Source organism: Athene cunicularia (assembly GCF_003259725.1).
Source record: "Athene cunicularia isolate RWA chromosome 2 unlocalized genomic scaffold, athCun1 chr2_part1, whole genome shotgun sequence".
NCBI lineage: Eukaryota > Metazoa > Chordata > Aves > Strigiformes > Strigidae > Athene > Athene cunicularia.
Genome location: NW_020799095.1, coordinates 60461433 through 60485374, shown reverse-complemented (window position 1 = coordinate 60485374; position 23942 = coordinate 60461433). Strand labels below are relative to the sequence as shown.

Sequence of the window (23942 nt, the reverse complement as noted above, 5' to 3'; positions counted from 1 at the left end):
TGATACTGCAGAACTGTATTTAAGTGGAATTTATACCTGGGTTTTGAACAAGTACGAAAGCATCTACCACAGCTGACCATGTTCATGCAAAACACTAACAGGCAGCAAGTGGTGCAACACTTCTAAAACACACCTGCAGATCAGATGCTGTACTGAAACACCCAATAGCATTGTAAGAGCTAAAGGAAGAAAACCAAAAGTAACTGAACTCCTTTATGAATACATCCAAATAGTTCTGAGTTGACAGCATCAATTTAATCAACCAGATTCTTGCATTTGCTCTAAAAGATTCACATATTCTCATTTTGGATTGAGCAGCAGTTATGACATGCAGTTCTCTCTCAAGGGAATTGCACTCTGAAGCCTCTCACTAGAATCACACCATTGGGTGTTGTCAGCATGGCTTCTTCAGCTTCAGTAGACTTACTGTAGCCAACCCAGAGATATTTGTTTTAACTATGTTTATTAACACTTTGGAAACAGGAGAAAATGCAGAAGTATCTGGACAAAGGTTTACGATCACAGAATGCTTGAGGTTGGCAGGGACCTCTGGAGGGCATCTGGTCCAACCTCCCGCGCTCAAGCAGGGCCACCTACAGCCGGTTGTCCAGGACTACGTCCATGTGGCTTCTGAGTATCTCCAAGGATGAAGATGCTACATCTATGGGCAACCTGTGCCAGTGCTCGGTCACCCTCACAGTAAAAAAGTGTTTCCTGATGTTCCATTGCCTCTGGTCCTGTCACTGGGCACCACTGAAAAGGGGTTGGCTCCATCCTCTTTATACCCTTCCTTCATGTATTTACACACATTAATAAGATCCTCCTGAGCCTTCTCTTCTCCAGGCTGAACAGTCCTGGCTCAGACTTTCTTCATAGGAGAGATGCTCCAGTCTCTTCACCATCTTCATGTCCCTTTGCTGGCGAAGGTAAAACTTTACACTTAAAATAAAAACCCAAGACAACAGGAAGCATAAAACTGAGAAATCTAACAAAAAAAAAATATCCAAAGGTATAGAGAAGCAGTATGTTACTATCATGCCTCAAGAAAAAACAACAGCAAGACAGCAGGAACTGATCTAGGTATACAAAAGAAGGGTTAAGTCAGTATTACATTCTACGCTGAATATTTGTGCATGAATGTTCTTTATTGCATTACTGTCTTCTCTACAAGTGGATGTCAAAAATACAGATCCAGCACAACATCATTATGCTCAATTCCTCACATTATGACAATTCCTCACAGTGGCAGCAGGTTTTGACCAGAAGCAAGGTGAACTAAACTCAGACCAGTCATCTGAAAGTGAAGGATATCATGCTTCTCCTACGACTGCTACTCTCTGTGGCTTGTTTCCATAGCAGCGTTCACAGAAAACAGAACAAATCAACAAGACAATAACAATGCACACAATGCAAAGGAGCTGCAAACAAAATGCAGAAAGCCTATTTTATGGCTGCCTTAATTTTGCTTTAAATTATACTAGTATAGAACACAGAACACAAAATTTAAAATCTCTGATACTGGGATAAAAGAAAGCTAATCTTACATTGGTACTGTTTCATTTCAGGTACAGTAGGGCTCTGTTGGACTTGGGGCACATAATAACTGAGGGTATTAGCATCTATTCCTTGCTCATCACAGACTTACCAAGGCAACTTTGGGCAAGTTAACATCTCTCCTTCATCAGTGAAACATAAATTTTCTGCCTCATAGGCAAGACTAAAATTAATCTCTATAAACTGCTTGAATAGTCAGGAGTTTTATATTAAATATTAACATTAATATAAAGATTTTTAAACAGGTAAAATGTAAAAAAAGAAAAAACCCTTTCACTAACAAATCTTGAGCTATTACCTAAACCATATATAAAATCCCTCCAGAAAAAAAGACAAAAACACTTAACCATTTAATTACTTCTCTAACTTGTGAAGTTTACTTATTATTTCCTGCCCTCCAGAGTATATATGCAATTCTATACCTCTTTTCAGAACAGTAAACAACTGAAAAAGTTTCCATGACTGAACAAGCCAAACATGAGAAAAAGCTTGTTTGTGCCTGGGAGCAGAGGAGGCAGAAAGAACAAAAACAATTAAGGACAAACCAGGTTAGTAAGGAAGGCACTTACTAAAGAAAAAAGAGCACTTGCAATAATTTATTTCCTCTTCCTTTAGTTCTCAAAGGCAAGCAAGGGAGAAAAGAGATTTTCTTGGAAGATGGAATGAGGTCAAGGAGTTAACTCATACATGTACTCATCAAGACCTTTCAAAACATAATGGAAAGCCTAAAAGGAAAGATTTTTTTGGTGGAGAAAACAGGATTTAAAACAATCATTCAGATAGTCATAATTGATATGAAGCGGAAAATATGGAATGTGACCAAGCTGGAATAATATGTTGCGAGCCCTTAAATGCAGGAATGGAAACATGAAACAACCTATAGTACATCAACAGAGCATGTTAAAAAGGGAGCTAGCACCCAAAAGTAAGAAAGACAAGTAGGAATGACATATGCCTAAGTTTTAGTTTAAAATGTCTGTTAAGTTCAAAGCCCATGAGTAGTAAAACAAGATTAAGAAAAACAGTTTAATGCAGCATCAGGAAACACTGTAGGTTAAGGGGTGGGGGGCTTCAGAGCATTAGTTCTTCAACACTTGTATTCACACACAGATATTGGAATTATTAGCAGTTTGATGATACTGACGTACTGAAATACTGAAGAAATCCACCACACAGTCAATTATTTCGGTATTCAAGTGTGCCACGTAAATGCAAACATGATGTGAAAGCAACTGCAAATGCATATTAATTTAGGAAAACAGAGCTCCCTCAGTCCTCCAAAGGAGGCAGAAGTAGAGTGTGTCACAGAGGTAGATTGCTGACATCAATGGAGACCTTGGGCAGCCTTAAGTTTTAGTGTGAACTTCAATCCTATCATAACTAATTCTTTTATCACAGTTTTTCTGTGAAGAAGAGAAAATTGTGTAGCATAAGAAACAACTAATTCACATTATATTTAGATAATACATTTTTATGGTGACAGAATGAATGTTTGTTTCTGTTTATGGTAACAGAATGGATGTTTCATAATGCCTACTGCAAGAATTCAGGAGCCAATGAGTATAAAATGCAAAAGTTATTAAGATCAGTCTACACAGCAACACTAGAAGGGTTAACCAACACCCCAGTGTAAGTGCTCTTACACAAAAATTAAAGAATTTACAGTTACTTTATGGACAAGCCCTTATTCATATTTCACAGACAATACAAACCCACCATACATATACAGTACATAAGATCATAAACCAAAATTTTGTAGTAAGAACACTTGGGAGGTTTGTAAGGTTCTATTACCTGCATGCACTATAAAGCTTATTAAAAAAAAACTCAACACAAACAGCAATTCACTGAAATTAAGGTTTTCTTAACATCTCAGTGAAAGTATGAAACTCTGCAGACCATGACAAGTGGCAAATTATGAACTACTCTCACTTGTGTGCACTCTCTTTAACACACTTACATACTGTTGATTAACAAGTACTAGACTCATACCTATGAAAGTAAAAATCTGACCCTTAACTTTATGCTACTGACACTAAACCGATATTTGTGTATAAAAATATTTTTTTAAGTACATCTGTAAAACAAAACATACATTTCTATAGTTAAGGAAAAGAAAATTAATAAAAAAATAAATCAAAACTTCCCCTAATGTGTGCTCCATTAACTCTTGTAAACAACAGAGAATAAATTCAAAGGTAAATTATTGTGAACACTACTCTCTCCAGAGAAAACAGAGACAAAACTGGATTATATAAACAGTCTGCAACCTACATACTACATTTGAATTCTAGTCAGAAAATCTGGGAGTGACTTCTCATCTATTATATAAAACAGATGCCAAAGGAATGACATTTACTATGACTTTCTGCATGTATGGTAGCTTTCACATAACATGGTTTCCTGAATTTCAATAAAGCTTAACAACAGAGTTTACAGATGGCAAAACTGAGACTGAAAAAATTGTCAAAATGATGCTCAAATGCTAATTATCAAGTTTCACTAAGCTAATGAACAGAGCAGTTAAAAGTTCTATAATTACTTTCTTTTCAGCGGCTCAAAAAATGTCCCTCTTTCAAGCCCAATACATAACCTTACCGGAAAGAGAAACTTCATTTTGTGAAAATAATGCAAGGGAATATGAGAACTGATAAATATTATGGGGAAAGAAACCTGTATCAATCCCCTTGACTTGGTCAAATGCACTCTTACATCAAATTTGAAATTGTAACCCTTTTTTGTATCTTATCATAAAACTTTGGTTGCAACATGAAAATGGATAGCCATGGCAGGCCATCTTTCTCTTTCAAGGTGTATCTGTTCATCAAATTCACACCTCTCTACCTTATCCAGGACACAATCAAACATGCAGCAGCTGAAAATTTAAAAACCAGAATTGTCACATGCAATGAATTCTCCTAAATTGGGAACACTGGGTGTATATGGGTTGAGAGGCTTTGCTGACACATCAGAGTAGCTCAAGTGCCAGGAACAAGTGCGGTTATGTTAGTGCAGCTCTCCCCTCTACTAATTCGTCCCATCGTGCTAAGATGGCTATCTTATTCCATGGCCTGTTTTATAACATACTCAATATGGCATATGCTAACTACCAACTCAATAAGCAAAATTTAAGGCACGTTTTGTGTCTGTGCTTTGATTACAAGCTCCTTGGAATGACAATTCTTCCTAAATGTCTGAAAAACTTTTTGTACATTTTGAATACTTTCATAAACAAGTAATTTGGCACAAGGCAATCCTGTGAGATACTTCAATTCTCTGTACATTCTTCTTGACTATACAATTCTATTATCCAATTTACTTTTGTCTAAGTTGAAAGAACACACACTAAGATGCAACTGAGGGATGCAACAACAACAAAAAATCATGACCACGTGAGAACAATGAACTGTAAGGTGATTAGTATTTTTAAAGTGCTATTGTTAAATATATAAAATGAAAGAGATGGCAAGCAATTCAAAAGCAAGTTGAATATGAAGTAAGAGAGATAAATGGACTTTGTTTTCCTAAATTTATGATGAAAAGACAGTCTGGTAGTACATTGTCTCCTCCTGTCATTAAATAAAGAAAATTGTAATCTGTACCCTAATCCTCTTAAATTCATCACAGGACCACACAAAGACTGACACAATACATATTCCATTAGCAGATGTTGTTACTCTTTACTCCAACACTGAAAAAGAAGAGTTTTGATTTGATGATAATAATGTAGAGAGTCTTCCATGTCTCTTTACCCCACTATGATATGGAGGGCCACAGGCCACTAAAACTTTAGTATTTCACCACAGAATAAGCAAATAACAGCCTCTTACACCACAGTTTCAATCACTTTTTCATCTGTGTTCTCACTCTGGCCAGGTCTAAAAATCCATTCTCCCCTTGTAAAAGCATGGGTGTTGACTGCACAAACTCATCTCATTTTTGTTACTAACAAGCAATAATCAAAAAGAGCAACACCATAAGATTTCCATAAAAATTTCAATTATTACAATAAATACCAAGTTCTGTGATGATCTAACCAATAACTTAAAAAAAACCCTAACATTTTTATTTAAAATGAAACAGAGTGACAACATACAATATTCTAAACCTTCCCCCTTTAAAATTGCAATTTGGTCAACCAGTTGCTGATTAGGTTTCATTAAATGTTAATACCGTATTACACTTAAATTACCTCGCCTAGATAATTACCAAAGAACCACTAATGTCAGATCAGCCACATGGCCAATATTACTAAAATGCCCAAATTGGTCTTCTAGCGTGTCCCACTTGGAATGCAGCTTTGCAGCAGTCTGCCAGGAGCTGCAGTCCTTCACTAGCTGATAATGCCATCCGACAAGGGCCTACAACAGCTTTTACGATGAATTCAAGTGCTCTGAAGAAAGGGCTCACAAGAAAGGGCTCACAAAAATGTGCATTTATAGCAATCTGCAAGCAGACAATATGCCATCAGATCCTTTGGTTTTAATAACGTTCCCTTTGGAAAGTGAATCAGTTGACGACTGTTCCAATAAAATAACAGTAAGTCATAGTCTAGACAAGGCATAAACCACTGTCTATACTGTTTGTGACAACGTCCTTGTTTTTCTTTCTTCCACACTTTTTTTCCAAAGACCATGCAGTGAAGGCAATTTGATTTTATCCATATTCTTACTGTAAACATTAAGAAATATACCAAGGACAACCAGTAAGCCTGACCACACATACCTAAAGGGAAAGGAGAGGAAGGGGAAAAAAATAGTTACTATTAACACTTCATCTGTAGCAATTACATTCCAGTATTTGTGGATTAAACAAAAATAAAGCCTCTACATTAAGGAGACAAGACCACCACCCCCTCTCCTCCCAATTAGTGGACTCTGACAGAAATTTGCTTGGATCTTTATTATTACTATCCTTCCACCCTTCCTTTTCCTGTCTTGGCTGGAGAGCTTAGTAAGGTGCATTTATAGTTAATAACAACTAAACAGTAGCTGTTCTTCCTCACATGAATAAAGTAGTCCTGAGAGGTTTTGGTATGTTTTCCTGCCTACAGTTATGAGAGCTATACTCTCTATTACTGGTCCAAAATGTGTTCTCACTCAGTGCCTTATATCCATACTTCCCAATGAAAGCACATTTTTGTTTCAGCTCTCCATTATTTTAAGCCTCAAGATAACTGGAGTAAATTTCATTTGGGTATTTGGCTGTAAGCTTTGTTCTTAAATCTCAAATAAATTTATACATAGCAATAAGATTGAATAGCATTTTGTTTCAGACCAGAAGCAATTAGGATCAATGTAGCAACTTAGCTGTATTTTTCAATGTAAGCTCTTCCTTGAATTAAAAACAGAGAAGAAACCCAAGGTCAAAAATCTTGCAATTTAATATATCAAGATAATAGAAGCTTGCAGTCATTTAAAAGGGCTAGCTAAGAACTCAAACCTGAGCTCATGAAAGTAGAAATGATACCGTAATGGAGAAAATGTCTACCTTTAGCCAAAGCTTCCTCTACAGAGCAAGTACCCAATTTATTAATTATCATAACCACTAGATATTATGCAAGATTTTTCTTAAAAGAAACAACTAAAAAAATGCCAACACATGGAGCATCTTGTCTTCCAGACCTTTAGAAAAATGGAAACTATTTTCTCTAGCATGAATAGCATCAACAAGCCAGTCAATACTTACAGCAGATTGCCAACATTTGTAGAAGATATGAAAAGCATTAAATCCTGAATATGATTACTGTTGTTATATTTACATGATCGAGAACATGATTTTTTTATAAAATATATCAAACCCCATTTAAAACTATAAATACTTACTGTAACGTGAATGGCTTTGCAAAGAACAAAAAGGAAAGCACAATGGTCATTGCTTTTCTTCCTGTTGTTACTGCAGAGGAAAACAAATATTTACTTTAAGAATTCAGTTACAGCAGAACATAATATAGACTTAAATATTAGTAGATAACCTTGTGACATCATTTTAGACAGACACTTAATTATGATCATCCTTGGTCCAAACATGGACTGCAAATGCACCAGTCCAGTGCAAAACAGTGCTAGAACCATATGCTGTTTGAAACATGTACGCTGTGTCAGTAGTATCAGCTCCAGTCACAGTATCTGCAGCAGGGAAACTTCCAGAACAAGACTTACTATTTAATAAGTTCATGCTAATCAATTCACAGTATCTAAAAGCAACAAACAATCCTTGCAAGTAACTGATGCATAAACTAATCTGTTAAAGCAGAAAAAAGTGGTATCAGTATTTGGATACATCAAATCTCTTGTCATTTCCACTTCATGTTATTACAGTTCAGTGGTGTTTTGGGCTTTAAGTAGAACGGGATCATTATCTTGTCATTCTTTTGAAGTTACTGAAAATTTACCTAACAGTCCAGAGATATACAATTTTGGTTAAAAACCTAGGAGACCAAGGATGTCTGACTTCAATGGTTACATTAGGAAGTTTTCATCAAATCCACTAAGAGACCCTCTTCTAAATGTGATCTTATCACTACAAAGAATCAAGGTAGTAAGAAGAGCTGAGAACATAATCCTGTTATCAAAATGGAAGTGAACTACCTGTTTGGGTTACTTTCAAATTACTATAGCTCCAACAATTATTTGAACAATTTCAGTGCTATCTGCTATGAACAAGAATACTGCGTTGCTAGCAAACTGTGTACTGGGAAACCTATATAATTTACCAACGAAACAAAATCAATAAATGAATAAAAGTTATAGAAAATGTTGTGGTTTTTTTAGCTATGTTTAGCTAAGTTTAGCTATGAAGGTTAAGGGTCCGAGAAGGTGTTATTCAGTATGACAGGGCAGGCTTCTCACTTAAAGACCCCAATACAATTCTCTTGACCTAAAGAAAACTATGGTTTTTATTAACAGAAAATATTTTGCTTACCATGAAGTACTTTTTACTATACTGTACTGGAAAGCCTTACTTGTATAACATACTAACAAAAGGAACCAATGACTACTGACGTATTTTCACACTGTTACGGCTAGAAAAGCAAGTTTCATTCTCCCTAACCCTTCCCACACAAACATTTACTTAAAAACATGTTTTGTAGTGGAAGAAACAGCCTTTGCCATTGCTTCACCTGCCCCAATCTCAACTTTTTAGTAACAATTTTCTCTACATTTTAAGAAATTTATGCGCATCAAATAAAATGATTTTCTATTACATGAAAAATTAAAGGAGAATGAAAAAGAAAATTGAGTTTTAATTAGGAAACAGTTTACAGATGAATAATTTAAAAAATGGTTAAATTACTTCAGTTTTTCTAATTACGATTATTTCTGTTCTTTCAAATCAGTTATTAATTAAAATATTTATGTAACCATTTCCTTCTAAATTAAGTGCCTTTTCTTCTTTTTCCCAATTAAGTCTGATAATTTCTCATTCTGCTAATAGAAATACAATTTTCATTAAACTCTTTCACCCCATTCCCCCCCAAGAAGGGGGAGGATGGATGGGGGGTGGGGAGGGACAGTAATGAATGTGGTGTTCTTCCAAAGCACAATAAACATTTTCACATTGCTACAGGCAAGACTGAAAGGGCTCAACTGTTAGCATTGTCAAGGTCAGGCATAAGAAAACCTGTGAAAGGTTTGCTATTCCACAGCATTTTAAAACATTTTTTAGCCCAGTAAGAAGTTGTTTTTTTTAAAGAGCTATTTTAATATATGAACCGACCCTCTCATCTGGGCCAAATTCCAGTGAGGAGACATACCAAACTCTGTTAAATACAAATGTGAAAAAGAAGTGCCGCAGAAGAAATAGTTCACAGGAAAGCAGAGCATGCAAACCTCAGGTCAGAAGACAACCGCTCATATTTTCCTCTCCACTACTGCGAGTGAAGTACAGCATCACTTGACAGAGAACAGCTTTTAGGGGTAGAGGGAAGACGGGAAAGTAGCTCCAGAGCATCCTGCTACACCTTCGCCTCCCATGCCCTTGTGACAAATATTTGTAGTTTTAAGAAAACGTAACTCGAGGAAGACACAAGCCTAGTGTATCTGTTCTGACAGACTTGTAATGACTATAGAAATGATAAAAGTTAAATAGGCCATGACTGATTTTTGAAAAATACATTCAAGTTACATTTTAAAGTTGGAAGCAACAATTTTCTACAGACAAACAATTTTACATTCCACAGCAGCTGCATATAGTGAAGAGTAATAATTTTAGGGACAGCCTGAAAACACGTGTATAGGAAGATGATGAAAACTGATCAAGTATCAGATGTTTCCTTTAGTGTTGTTAGATAGATAAAATAAGTTAATATTACAATTAACTGCTGTTAAAATGAACAGCAGGGTCATTCCCCCTTATTCCAACAGTTGAGTATATTCTGATATGTAAACACTTTAGTCATGTGGCTGTTTTACAATTTCATAATAATAAAGGCTAAAAGCATTCACTTGTACTGTGTCATTTGGTTGTAGCTGGCTTTGCCACACTCATGTAACGCCGCATACTGAAATAGGCCACGGCCTCACAAATACAAGATGCAAGCCACAGTAAACTAGAACAGACAATTTCTGAACTGAGTTTCTGTTGCATCTGTCTTACAAGTGATTCCTTTGATTTAATCATGTTCTATTACTGCTTCTTCCATTAAGGATCTCAGGTAGACAAAGTATCAATAGGTTCTGAACACACTTTCTTCTCTGAAGCCATACAGTTGTCCTTCCACCCAAAATATGTTTAGTTTTAATACTTCTCATTGTTTCTAAGGCACGTATCAGGCAATGCATTACTAAAGACCAATCATAATCAGATAACATTACAACCCAGCACAGTGCTGAGACTCACTGTGCTCAGTAGCTTCCTCATTCATAGAGATCCAATCTCAGCTAGTAGGATTTCAGTCTCTCCACATGATTTTTCCAGATGACTTAGGACTATTCAACGTGAAGAGTATGTCCAGTCGCATACAGGATTAAGAGTCAAGTCTGAATATTTGTAAAGGTTGAAAACCTATAATGACTGTGACTGCCTCTTGCTTCATACCCTCCTTTTCCTCATCCATCTGGACACATACCTGGAGCATGTCAGCACAAATAGGTCTGACTCGCATTTATTGTTATGAAAGTATTGTATTATTAGGCGAGAACACTGCATCACAGAGACTTTTTATTTGGATGTGAACTACCACAGGAGCAGACAAGATGGCATTTAGTGACATTCTTACTCTGGAGAAGATTCCAGTAACTTTTGACATACTTCAGGGACTTCTATTTTTCCACATGCAAGTGCAGCTAGCAAGACACACCAGTGAGTGGCCCAAATCTTTTCAACATATTACTGATCAGAGTTCTGTACATTTGTTTCTTCTGACATGTTTCTTCTTCATACAGTCATATGCTCTACTATGCATTTAACAGAAAACATGACTGCTTCCATTTTTGTGGGACAATTACATTGGAAGTCTGGAAGATCTGAAAGACTAGACAGGCTGCTTCTGTCATTAACAATAGGTTTGTACCTGTCCTGTGGATACTCAAGTTGCAATTTAGAGATAATACAGCAGCTGTCACACAGTCCACTAGAACTTTGTTCAGTTCAAATCCTGACTTCCAAAACTAATACACACCCTTTATTCCCTTCAGTTTAATGAAAAGAACTTGAGGACACCATGACAAAAGTCAGAATTTGTTCCATTCATGTTCCTTCTGAACTAAGTCTGGAGTGTACATTTAATGCTGCCACAGCAGGATTCCACTGAGAGTGTATGGACATTCAGAAGCTTTGGAGGAGTTCTTCATAGTTTTTCTAGCAATACCATTTGTTGGCAATCTCCAGAAATTCCATGCTTAGAGACTATGGCCCTGCCTACTATGATCTACTGGAACATCCTTACTTTCCCCTTCACATTTCAAACAATACCTGTTTCTTCCTTACACCTTGCTATACATTTGCACTGCAATTACCCTCTTTAGAACAGCGTTGTTTCTGCATTAAAACACAGCACAGCCTATATGGGCAAGATTACTTAACAGGCTCTTCAAGATTGAAACTGTGGCACAGAAAGAACCAGGAAGCTTTCAAACGCATACTACTAGTGAAGATCCACACAAACCGTGATCAGATAGTAAAAAGAATAAAAAAAAAAAAAAAGCCAAAGTAAGAACAATTCTCAAAAGCTCTGTCCTAAATAATAGGATTATTTTATGTTTTTATGCCAAAAGCAGTAAAGATATCATTATTTCGTACCTGTTACAGCCAGAAGGGCACCAAAGATTTTAATCAAAGCTAGAACAAAGGATATGCCAAAATACCCAGTCAGGGAGAAAAGGAATGCATAACCGTAAGTCTGCACTGGATGCTGCAACAACAAAAAAAGCCTGTTAGAAAAATGTAAAACAAACCCTGAGGTATTGCAAAATGACATAAAACTACAGACTTTAATCAACTGAGCAATAATAAGCTGTTCAACAATGCATTCATGCAAAGATCCTTATTTAATTTTAGTTACATAATGAAAAAATAATAATGAAATTATAAACTCATGTCTGGTCTTGTGATTTTGTTTTCTTTTTTAAAACATTACCCTATCTTTTACATCAAAGACTGTGACTACTTGCTTAATGTATGAATTATACAGGTTAACCAGTTTACATGAGGAAAATACAACTTTAGAGAAGTGGTAAGATTTTCTAAATCATACAGAGCAATGTTTTCCAATGATGTTCTTCATAGAAAAAAAATCTTTACACCTACCTTTGAGCAAAAGGTTACTGCGGGGCTTAATCCACTAGTGCATGTTAATCCAAATAAAATATACACAAAACCTATTGAATAGGAATACAAAACCTAGAATAGTTTAAGAGAAAATAATTACCAGCTGATACTACACAAAAGGACAAAATTAAAGGCATGCAAATGCTTGGCCTTATTAATATGTTCAAGTTCTCAGAGTTGAATTTGCAGCGTTTGAAGATTTCTTTTTTTACTACGATTTCTATAATAGCTAAGTGAAAAATGAATAATAAGTGTTAGAGACATTCTTCCTACCCACAACTACATAAAAAAGGTTTTGTAAGTTAGTCCGTTAATAATATCCTGAGGTCAATGTTGACTGTGGTAAATACATCAAATTCAGGATTTCATAGCCTAAATAAAACTTGACACAACTATGTAATTTAATAGTCTGAATAATACGTTAAACGTATTTTGTTTTCTGCACAGTTAAGATCCATAAAGTGCCAGAAGCATCATCTAAGTTTCACCTGTGTCACTTCAGTTCACCTAGATGGCACACCTGCATTATGGTTATAGGATACAAGATTTTCAAATACGATGAGCTGTGGCCCAGTTCAGTACTCAGAACTGACTATACTCAGCAAATAGATAACCTCTTCATTTTGTCTGTACCCTTACTTAAGTCACAGTTTCGTACAGCAACAAAAGAATCTTCAACCTATCCTTTCCCACGTGGAGGCAACAACAGAAGCTGGAACTGCCCAACCATACAGCCTCCCATGCAGCAGGAGACATTCAGCTGTTTGGGCAACATTTAGTGTGCTTTTCTTGTGAAAAAGAGAAACAGTGAACAGAACTGTTATACGCATTACTAGCTAAAACATGCTGATCTACTACACTTTCAAAACTCAGTGTCAATTGCAGGCCTACTTCTTCTGACACAGGTTTCATCAATTGTTATACTATCTCAATTATTTGCAAAAATAAATCTATTAACAATTGATAACAATAACATGAGACAACAGAACACTACTCTACAATAAAGAAGGATGAATATACATTTCAACAGCAGAACTGCTTTCAAACTCTTGACAATGACCTGATCTTCAGAACTCTTATTTTACAGCGTTTATACACACATAAGTTAGTCTCTAGTTCTTCATTTGCCTCTGCATCCAGAGTTTTCTCCCAAACTACCCAAAGACCTCAGTTTTCACAACCAGGAATGAGCACCACATTGCTAGTTCCTTGTTAGGCAGTGTGATATACGTCACTTCCTTAGAATCATACAGAAGTCAAAATCAGGTATAACCTGCCACAGCAGTGGTTCCTATTTCAGCCACAAGACATCCTTTATCTTTCCATTATTGCTTAATCCAGGGTAAGTTCCAAATTCAGCATCAAAACAAAGATCCTGTGGATGACAAGATCCTTTACTGTTCAATTTTATTTCCAGATCACGGTCTATTAAACATGATCTCCAATTCAGCAGATGTCTTACATTTTTACCCACAGTCTCAAGTCTAGAAAAATGGTTTCTGAAATTCGGCTTGTACACATATGCAAGAGAAAAGCAGATTAAGTTTCATGTTTTGTTATTTTATGCCTTGTCTATCATAGCACATGTTCTTTTAAAATTGCAAATCTGCTATTTACCATTTCTGAATTAGAACCATTGTGCAACTTCATAGCTTTTTCCTGTACATTTCCTATAACTGCATCTGCGCAGAGGGCAAGGGATATTAGGACCACACCTAATATGAGAAAACAAACAAACAAAAAACAGTTCAGAATATTTATCAACAGAGTAGTGACAAAAAACACTCTGTACTTATCCTGAAAAAAATATAAAATCTCAGGAATAGAAAAATAATAATAAAATCCTCTCTCCATCATATTCTAAATGTCAACAAAACTATTTCATTAGACCTGTATAAAGCATTATCCACCCCAACTCCTTCCACCAGTTGACCCTTAAGCACAGTGTATGTGTCTAGGCTTGACAGGAACATCTGGACATTGCTATGAAGAAGCCAGTTGTAACTTTTGTAGTAACAAGAGTGAAAAGATGTCAATTGCATTTATTTAGGTATTTTTAATGAAGATAAATAACCAGAGAACATACTGTTTTGAGTAGTTAATCCTTTTTTTTTTTTTTTTTTCTGACAAAGGCAAATAGAAATGTTAGATGTAATGGTAAAACAAATGCAAGAGGATTCACAATGGAAATCTTGAATTACTGAAATATTAATTTTTAAAAACTACCGTTTAGGTTTTATGTTACCCTATCTGTTCACAACGAAGTCTCTACACAGTCAATAATGTTATCAGCTTTCCAATAACAGAAATTAATAACTCTTTATCCATGCCAGTCAATTTCCCAACCTCCAAACTTTGATTCCTCATGACTGTGGCAACTGTTGTATTTAATAATGCGCACAAGCTGAAATACCACTCTTCCAAAGTAAACAAGTTTACAGAAGATATCAGTTATCAAAATCATGTTTACTGTCTGCTCTATTCTTGGTTCCTTAAAACATCCTAAGTGTCAGGGAAGAATGAGGAGTGGAAGACTAGAAACAATCAGTATTATATTTTCTTAATATTATGTTTTTACTATCAGAAGTCTCAACATAGGCATTCTGACAGACCATATGGAGTATAAACTCCTGACAGAAAAAAATTCCCAGCTCCTAGGATTTTCAGAATTGCAAGATTTAACATTTTGAAGATCAATGACATTTAAGGTGGCATCCCCTGGGGAAACTTCTGGATATATGGGAACTTCTAAACTAATGTTTTTAGTTTGGGAAACATTTATTTTCTCAGGCCAAACTTAAGCAAGTGAAGCAACAGAAAATGACATGACAACCTGAATAACGCTGGTTATGCTAAAGACTATATTGCTAAATGCTATGGCTATATTAACTACATGGATTCAGCTCTGATCCAAAGGTATAGTAACATCTCCAGCTCAGCAACAGCCTTGCTGCAGATCACATCTGTAAAGTGACCAAGTATGTCTCCATCATGCTTGTTCCGGCAGTGCTTAACAGCCCAGGCACATCAATGGACAAATGCACGGGTTCAGTACTGGATTGAGATGGGAAGGTTACCTAAGATCTGAAGTGCAAGTGAACATGGAAAGGAGAAATGTAGGGACAAGACAAATGTTAACATTATGTACATACACAGTATGAAAAGAGAATTGTTCACTCACTGTAATAGTGCTGCACCTGCCAAGCAGCAGCAGCAAAACCATTAACAAGACCAGTAACCTTATCCAGTATGTAAAGCACTAGTAAAAATGACTGGAAGAACTGGTCCTAAATTAGTTCTCGAAGAAATTAAACCTGGAGGTCTTGCACCAACAGACTTGACTGAAAGACTACATTACATTTTATTTTACACTATTAATGTGATACTTGCAGTCATTAAAATATTAACACTGCTTACACATTTATAAGCTATTTGATATTTAAAAGTCCCTCAATACATACTCACACTTGCGAGCCCCACCACACAAATGGTGTTAGACTGGTGAGTTGTTTGGAGCTTACCCGACCATTAAGACCTCTTTAATACTCCACATTTTAGTAGCCTGCCACACATAAGATTAAAACACACAGTAGAGGTAGCTAACTAATTAAAATCATCTGAACGACAGTGAAACTAAGGACAAAACACCTCAGTCTGCAAAGGACTAAACCACATGTGTACAAACAGTTTAGGGCAGAAGAATTTGCATGCAACGGATATTTTTACTGTATTTTCAGTGAAAACAGTTAACTTCTACTTACACTGTAATGCCAGAACCGTGGAAGTTCCCGTAGCACCAGTGTTTCAAGACTGTCTCCTTCTGCACAACCTTCTCTTCTGGTTTCTCTTTTGGAAGTCCTGTATCTACTATTCACAGCTATTTAAGATATCTACCACTACCTCTCTGATTTGATAATGCTAGGGGATGCTTTGAGCTCTTAGCAGCAACTCCATCTTGAAAAGTATACCTCTTCCTTAGTTACAAATATGTACCTGATCTGGCAGAAGAGAGTTTGTTTTCTTGACTGACCTCTTTCATGTGTAAAAAAACCCCAACATCTGTGTAGATTCCTTTTTTTGGTGGAGCAATACTGAAATTACATTTCAATAGCAGGGGGAAAAAGAAAAAAAAAGAAAAAAAAACACTTGTAAAATTGTTCATCCAAATAGTATTTTACATTTGCTCATGCTCCTTTTTAGTATTTGCATCAGACCACAAAAATTATGTGTTTTGTTTACCTTCACAGTATAGTTTGCTCTGTGAAATGTAAACAACTTTGTTCTTAAAAAGTTAGTAGAAGTTCTATGAAATCATGCTAGAATCATACTAGTTTGCATGGAAACAGTTCTACATCAATGTGTATAAATCACTGGAATAAACTCAGGAACTTATGGGGCAGTAAGTAGGCAGTAAGATAAAACTGCAACTTTAGAAAATAGTAATTCTGAAGTTTAATACTTAATTTGCTGTTTATGTTTTTGAAAATTTAATATCCTTAAATACTTAATTATTTCTTTGAAGGTACTCTATGAAGATATAAAATTAAATTCTGCCCCTCTGCTTTCAGTTCTTATTTTGTGATTTACATCAAAAAAAGTATAATTATTAAAAAAAATGCCATTGTGCAGAGTGAATAAAGTTTTTAATAATTATTATCACCGTTTTTACACTTCAGCAGCTACGTATTTCTGCAATAATGAAAATCAGTATACTTCTTGAAGGAAGGGACCATCTACCTCCATAACTGACCCAAGAAATGGAAAAACTCCACCTTTCCCATTATGAGAAGTTTCTTCTGGTTAAATTAAGTGACATGGGAACAAAACAAAACAGGCAGGAGGGAACAGAGACATACAGAAAGAACCGTCTTGGAAAGTGAACAGGAGAATTTTGAATCACCTTGCTAGGGGAGATCCAGACTTTTGAATTCTAGTTTTATATTCTATTTTCAGAGAACTTCCTCCAAATGGTAGTTATCTAAGTTTCAATAATTACAGAATTGTTTCGAATTTCAAAATAAATTAATAATGAAAGACAGCTCTGTTGATTCTTTGAAGACATTTAAAGATTTTAATCTTGTGTTTTGCAGATCTTTGAGGGTGTCAGGAGTTGCTATGTTTGCTGCACTTTACCTTACCCCACTCAGTTGAAGAATCAACTTTTCAAATCTTTTCAAAATTAAGTCATAGCACATAATTAAAACAATTCAAATTTTACTAAAGGAATATATTCGTGAATGCATGTAGAGGCTATAGCCAAAAATAGATGTAATGATAACATATAACTCTATAAATCAGAAACACTAGAATGTAATTACATGCTTAACAACATTATACTGTATTCAAAATATATTTTTTTCAAGTAGCCACCCAGTTACACCGCACAAACACATTAAATGCATATCAGATTATGTAATGCACAGATTTTTGTAATTTTTTCCACTACCAGTAGCACTAAAATCACATTAAAAGGCATGAGAATTAATTTACGAGCAAGGCAAAAGATATATACAGTTTAGAGAACATCACAAACTGATCATTACTAACACTAGATGAAATAGTATTTTGTAAAAACAAAAAGTCTTTTCCTTAAAACCGAGAATTTATTATTATTTTTAAGAACAAAACTTCTAAATCAGTGCCTCCACTATTAAGAAATGAAAGTTTCACAGTGAATGTCTGTCATAACAGCTGTTGTAACTCACCTCAGAATTTCAAAAGAAGAATGCACTGGAAGTTGAATATTCAAAAGTTTTTCAAGGTTAAGTATTAATCCAAACACCAGCCAGGTAAATAACATGGATTTAATGAATAATCAATTCTCCCTTGTCATTTGAGAAAGAAATTCAACCAAGTTTTTAAAGCCAAGCAAGTTAAAAATCTTATCTTTGCTTCTGATTTTACACAGTATAGAAAAGTTAGAACATGGGCACTCCAACTAAGAACTACAGAAAATCCGAGTGAGACTGTCAATTAATATAAAGCAAATGGTTCTGAAATGGAAAAAGACTTAAAGGTTTAGCTAGAAAAGACAACTAATCTTCGGAAGTTTTAAAATGGTCAAACTAAATTTTATCATAGTTATTTTAACACACCTACTGGGAAGTATTTCTTGAGAACCAGCATGAGACATTTAAACCTAAAGGGTGGAATTTCCAGCAATTATAAGAACCTAAAAACTAACACTTAGAATAAAGGCCTCTTCTGCCACAGATACAATTGTGCTAGTGCAAAGCTACGATGAAACCTGCATTTTCTGTATGATACCTGAAGACACTCCACCAAGAACTCTTAGAACTTCTATGGGATGCTTATTTGCAGGAAAAAACCCAAGCTTTTTGTTAAACTCCAAAATATAATATATCTTTACCTGTCAAGTTGAAGTTTGGAGCAACTGTGCTGTCAGCTAAAGTAAACCATATTAATCCAAGACTCATACATAGGGCAGCAGACACATCTGCAATATTATAACGTTTTCCTACAAAAGCAATACAAACAACATGAATGGACTGTTAGCACTCTCAGAGTTTCATGTTTACACTGTTTAACAGACCAGAAGGCAAAGGAAAAACTGTTCTAACGTCATTCTTTTACTTGAACAGAAGACTTAATGCTCTGGCTTTTACGACTGGAATTAGTTCCTTCTGCAATAGCAGTTCCTAACACGGGTGAGGATCTTAACAGATAATACCTGATTCTTGTGATCAGTTTTAGTTTTACTCCTAATGACATAAAGCACATGCTCCCTGACAAAGCACCATTTCAACAACTTCATGACAGGTTAGACGTTTTCTTAAGATTTTTCCCTCATGCAAGACATTTTGGCTGCCTTTATTGGTTAAGAGAGGTCATTCCCAAACACTAACAGATGATTTGGGTACTTTTACAATCCTACACTGTCTTTTAGTTTGGGAGAGATGGGATGTGGGGGGTGTGTGGAAAAAGAGAGTAGGGAAATGAAAAGGCAAGAGTTAGTGTATCTTGCTTGAAACAACATATACCTTGTCCAGAAGCTGTGCTTTCAAATGTAAGCTTCCAAGGGAATATTTTTAAAACTGAAAATTTTAACTGAAAATTTCTAAAAATAGTAAAAAAATCCTAATTAAAGGTAAATACTGTGCATGCATGTGTGTATGCAACCTTGCAACCTCCTCTGAAAGTTCAGCCTTCTATTGCAACTAGAAGGCCAGAATTAACTACAGAAATAGAAATATATCATTCTAGATTCTGTTACATAACACTTGCTCATTCAGAGCTTTACTGACTAATGAACCTTTGTGTATTGAACAAATAGAAACTTTTATAACATACTTAAAGTCTTCTAAATCCAGAAATACTGAAGCATGTTTATTCACATAACTATAGTCTTTATCTGTTGTTCTCTAGATCCATTTTCTATTTTTGGAATATGAACTCTGACTTTAGGACTAGCCAAAGACATGTAAAGTCAGGTGTATTTCTGATTAAACGCTTAATCAAAATTTAGGAATTTTAATTACGAATTCAGGAATCAGGCTTTTCGAACAAGAAGAGTAGAGGATTTCTTCACAAATCATGGCTGGACTTCCCTTCCTCCACCTCAATTTTTCCATTTCAGTATTGAAAATGTTTCATTGATGAAGTGATTTGGTTTAGAAAACAGTTATATTGCTTAAAAATTAAGAAACTCTGCATAAAAATGAAGTTTTGCAAGTGATCTTGCAAAAAAACCTTCTCCCACACTTTCTGTTCATCTAATTCTATTTATACACTTTCTGAGAAGATGCTTCAGAAATTAACTTTTTCTTTCTATAGGAAAAATGCTACCTGTCCCTCTCTGAGAGCCTCAGTGGAATTTACAAAGTAAAGGATTCCATACATGAACACTTCCCAAAGAAACGACAAAAAATCATCTAATAGCAAGACTAACACTTACCTTGTATCAGAACCCCTCCTATCATAACTGGAATCAGCTTACAGCACTTGAAGATGACTTGAGTAGGGTAATTCAGATATCCTAAAGAGGTATTTGACAAACCCATAGTTCCCACTGTTAAAAATGCTATTATCATGTAGGTTTTTCCAGGAATTCTACAAAACAGAAACATATGAATCTTGGTATTACAGACTCATCTAGATGTGATTTAGCCTGGAAAATTCTGATAAAGGAATATGCTTATATATACAATTTGACCATCTTTCTCACTAAATTTCATTCTGCAATAGAAATTTAAAAATGCACATAAATAACTGATTCCAAATTTCATTTCTTTCAATTACTGCTAATAAACAGCATTCAAATACAAAACAATAAAAACTTCATGGCTCATGAAGTATTCAAGCAGTACTTCTTTAACCTCCTTCTGAGAAGGTGTATTATTTACAGAACAATCAAGACAAAGGCTTCAGGTTATTTGTCAAAAGAACCAGAAGGTTGGTATACCAAGATATCCTGAATTATAGTCCTGTCATGGTCAACATGAACACTGACATTTTTAGAATGAAGAAAGCTGAATAAAGTACCACTGTTTTATAAAACTCAACAGACTAAGAGAGAAGTGATTCAGATATCACGAACAGAGGGGCTCACTGAACATTTTCAGAGATATTGTTTGCAATTTGATGAAATTACCACCTGACAACAGATGATCCAACAGTAATTTTTAGCAATCGCTGTGCTCACTTTTGTGATTTTTTACAGTTATTGTTGTGCATATGTTCAGCTATTTTTTCATGCATCCTCAGAGCCACAGTAAACAAGATAAGGAGATGTCTTGCTGTAACTGTCTTATCCATAACTCATTATGTGATGTGAGGAACACAAAAAAATTTAAAAGTTTAAGAAATGGAGAATTCTGCATAAAAAGTAGGAAATAAGATTTTTTTCATATCAACATGATGTCTAGGTTATAGAAAATAAAATGTAAAATATATTTAAGATCTATATTTCCAAAATAACTTACAGGGTCATGCTCTGTAAGCATTAGCAACTATTTGGTAATCAAAATCTAAATACTAGTTACAGAACACCCAAAAGCAGTATTCCTTGATGCACCTGAAAAAGTCAGATAACTTGAAATATAAGCTGTCAGTGTTTAACATAAAGAGAATAATTTATCAAAGTTACAGTGTTTGGCTATAAAAGAATTCTATTGCCTAAATTCAGTATACATAAAATCAGCCAAGGTTGACTGCAGTAAGGAAAATTATATGCTCAACTAGGATATAACGCTTTAAAGCAATTGTAAAATTCATGTACACCATGACAGCCTCTATCCAAGATTTCAGAGAGCCTCAACATAGTTTGCAGAGGCTGTAGTTGGGCAGGAAGCCATAGAATGGCCACAGTGAATCAGATCAAACTATCCCATATCTATGATTCAAGACAGCAAGAATCTCCTTGGTCAACTGCAGTGAAAACACAGAATTGTTTTGTGGCAAGATGTTATAAGTGCTATCTTAAATAAAAATGTAAAACCTAAGCACATCCTTTGTAGCAAACCTACACAGTCACATGGAAACAAAGAGCAGACCTCTGACACTCTCCAAGATGCACAGCATGTTAGAGGAAACTCTTAGGAGGTGCCAAGGTTTGAGGAAAAGATCCTGATGCGATGATGTGACAGTTGACTCCAAGTGCTGTGATGGCCCTATTCTAGATGTGATAATCCCAAGCAATACATACATGAGTCAGCTACCTTAAGGACAAAATACGCTCTGTAAGTGGGACAAAGTGACAGTAGAATCAACAAGATTACTTATAAATCTGAAATCTAAGTGGGTGCTTATAAAACATTTTCTAACGTTGTCCAGTAAATTCACATTATTTTAACTACGGAACTTCTACCAATGCCTCACAATATTCACATTCAAACAACAGAAGTTAAATTTACCATAAATATCAAATGCTTCTAATTTGATGGACAGTGGGTAAAATGCTTGGAAAAACACATACCTTCTCCTTTTGTCCTGAATCAACTGTAATTCTATTAGTCCAAAAATGGAATAAAATCCAAATTGCACTAAAGTGAGGTACCAACCAAAAGGTTTAAAACCTTCCACTGAAAATATCAATTCCTATAAAAACAAAAACCCACCAACGTCATATACATACACCAAAATGTTAAATCAAAAACAAAATGAACAGATTTTTTTTTTCTTCATGTACATGCAAATCTAGCCTTTGCAGCTGCTGGTTATTAACTAGAATTTACCTGCCATACGTACCTTGCAAAGCACTGAAAAAGACAATTTAGGTTCTCCAAAATGTAATGAGAAAATTTACTGCTGGTGTAAATCCACATGCACTGCATGAAGAATTATGCAGATGCATCAGTTACATAAATGGCTACCTAGTATTCTCCTTTTTGAGATTCTGCTTTCAGTTAACAATAACTTTGTCTAACTCTTCGGAAGTAACTATTTTAACAAATTTCTCAGCTGTTTTTTGAAAACGGCATTGGAAACATGGTGATTTTTAATTAGCAACTTCTTAAATCACGCTTTATTGAAAAGGCTCACTGAACTTAAAAAAAAAAAAAAAGGAACAGAAGTGTATCTGCTCAACATAACAAAGCAAAGGTTATCAGGAAGAGGAATGTTTAACTGAAGCAACAAAAACATTATGCTTCTGCTTAACAACCAACCATAGTACATGTTTCAGCTCCGTCCTGAAAGAAGCGCAGAGAACAACAGACTACTATTACTGTATGGCACTCTTGGAACTCAAGGGGATCTAAAGGTTTCAACACCAATGAAGACTTAGTTGTCAGTCTGTACGGTTCTACAATTTGCTCAGTTGCAGAAGACTATGAAATCACATTTTAAAAATACACATTCAAAATAATAATTGAAAGGTGTATCTTGCACACAGAAGTAAAACATCAAGTTATGAAAATCCAACTGAACCAAATCCTGTAGGTACTTGAACTATAATGGAATCTTATAGAATTACTTATTGCTCTTGAATTCAGAAAGCTTGACCTTGCAATCAATATCTATTTTAAATTTCTATACATATTAAAATACATACTATATTATTTTATTATGTTGTTGAAAAAGAAAAGGGGTAGAAGGATTTGGTCTAAGACCCAAGTTCATAGCATTTACCTGTAAATATCCATAGATTAGATAAAACATAAAAACTCCAGAAACACAGATGAAAAATTGAGTAGGTTTGTTAAATTTGCTGAGATTCATGCCAAGAACTACAACATCATCTACTGATTTGATATGAGGAGACATAGTTTGAGATTTGGAAGGTACACTGATGGAAATGTATTTTCTTGATGAAGTGAATTTCAGATCCATGATTCCTAGTTCACTGCATTCGGTGCTACTGTTATCTTCTTCCTGCTCTTTTTCTGTGTGTCCTCCGTCTGAAAGCTGAAAGAAATGCTGAAGTCAGGTAAGACATGAAATATAGCCATCCAACAACAGTAAATGAATGTGGCACTTATATGAATAATATAGAGGCTTAAGAGTTTTGTTGGATTGCTATATTCACAAATTTTATTTATCTTTTCTGATGTCCAGTGTTAACACCAGTTAATATCAGATGCTAGTAACACTTTATGAAAGTGGTTTTGCTTCCCATGGGAGGTAGTATTCCTATGCTCTACAAAACAAACACACCCACC

General features: G+C 35.2%; 1 protein-coding gene across 1 annotated transcript in view; it reads right to left on the bottom strand.

Annotated features, from left to right (window-relative positions):
• Nucleotides 1-722: 722 nt before the first annotated feature.
• The window catches only part of SLC35B3 (solute carrier family 35 member B3), a 27369-nt gene continuing 4149 nt past the window's right edge, over nt 723-23942 (bottom strand). Inside the window, exons 2-10 of the mRNA XM_026842046.1 lie at nt 23413-23688; nt 22259-22380; nt 20240-20394; nt 18695-18802; nt 13942-14039; nt 12304-12396; nt 11797-11908; nt 7380-7449; nt 723-6279 (exon numbers count right to left, since the gene is read on the bottom strand). Coding sequence (XP_026697847.1) covers nt 6129-6279; nt 7380-7449; nt 11797-11908; nt 12304-12396; nt 13942-14039; nt 18695-18802; nt 20240-20394; nt 22259-22380; nt 23413-23688 — 1185 coding nt within the window. The 3' untranslated portion in view covers nt 723-6128. The remainder of the gene's footprint in view (nt 6280-7379; nt 7450-11796; nt 11909-12303; nt 12397-13941; nt 14040-18694; nt 18803-20239; nt 20395-22258; nt 22381-23412; nt 23689-23942) is intronic.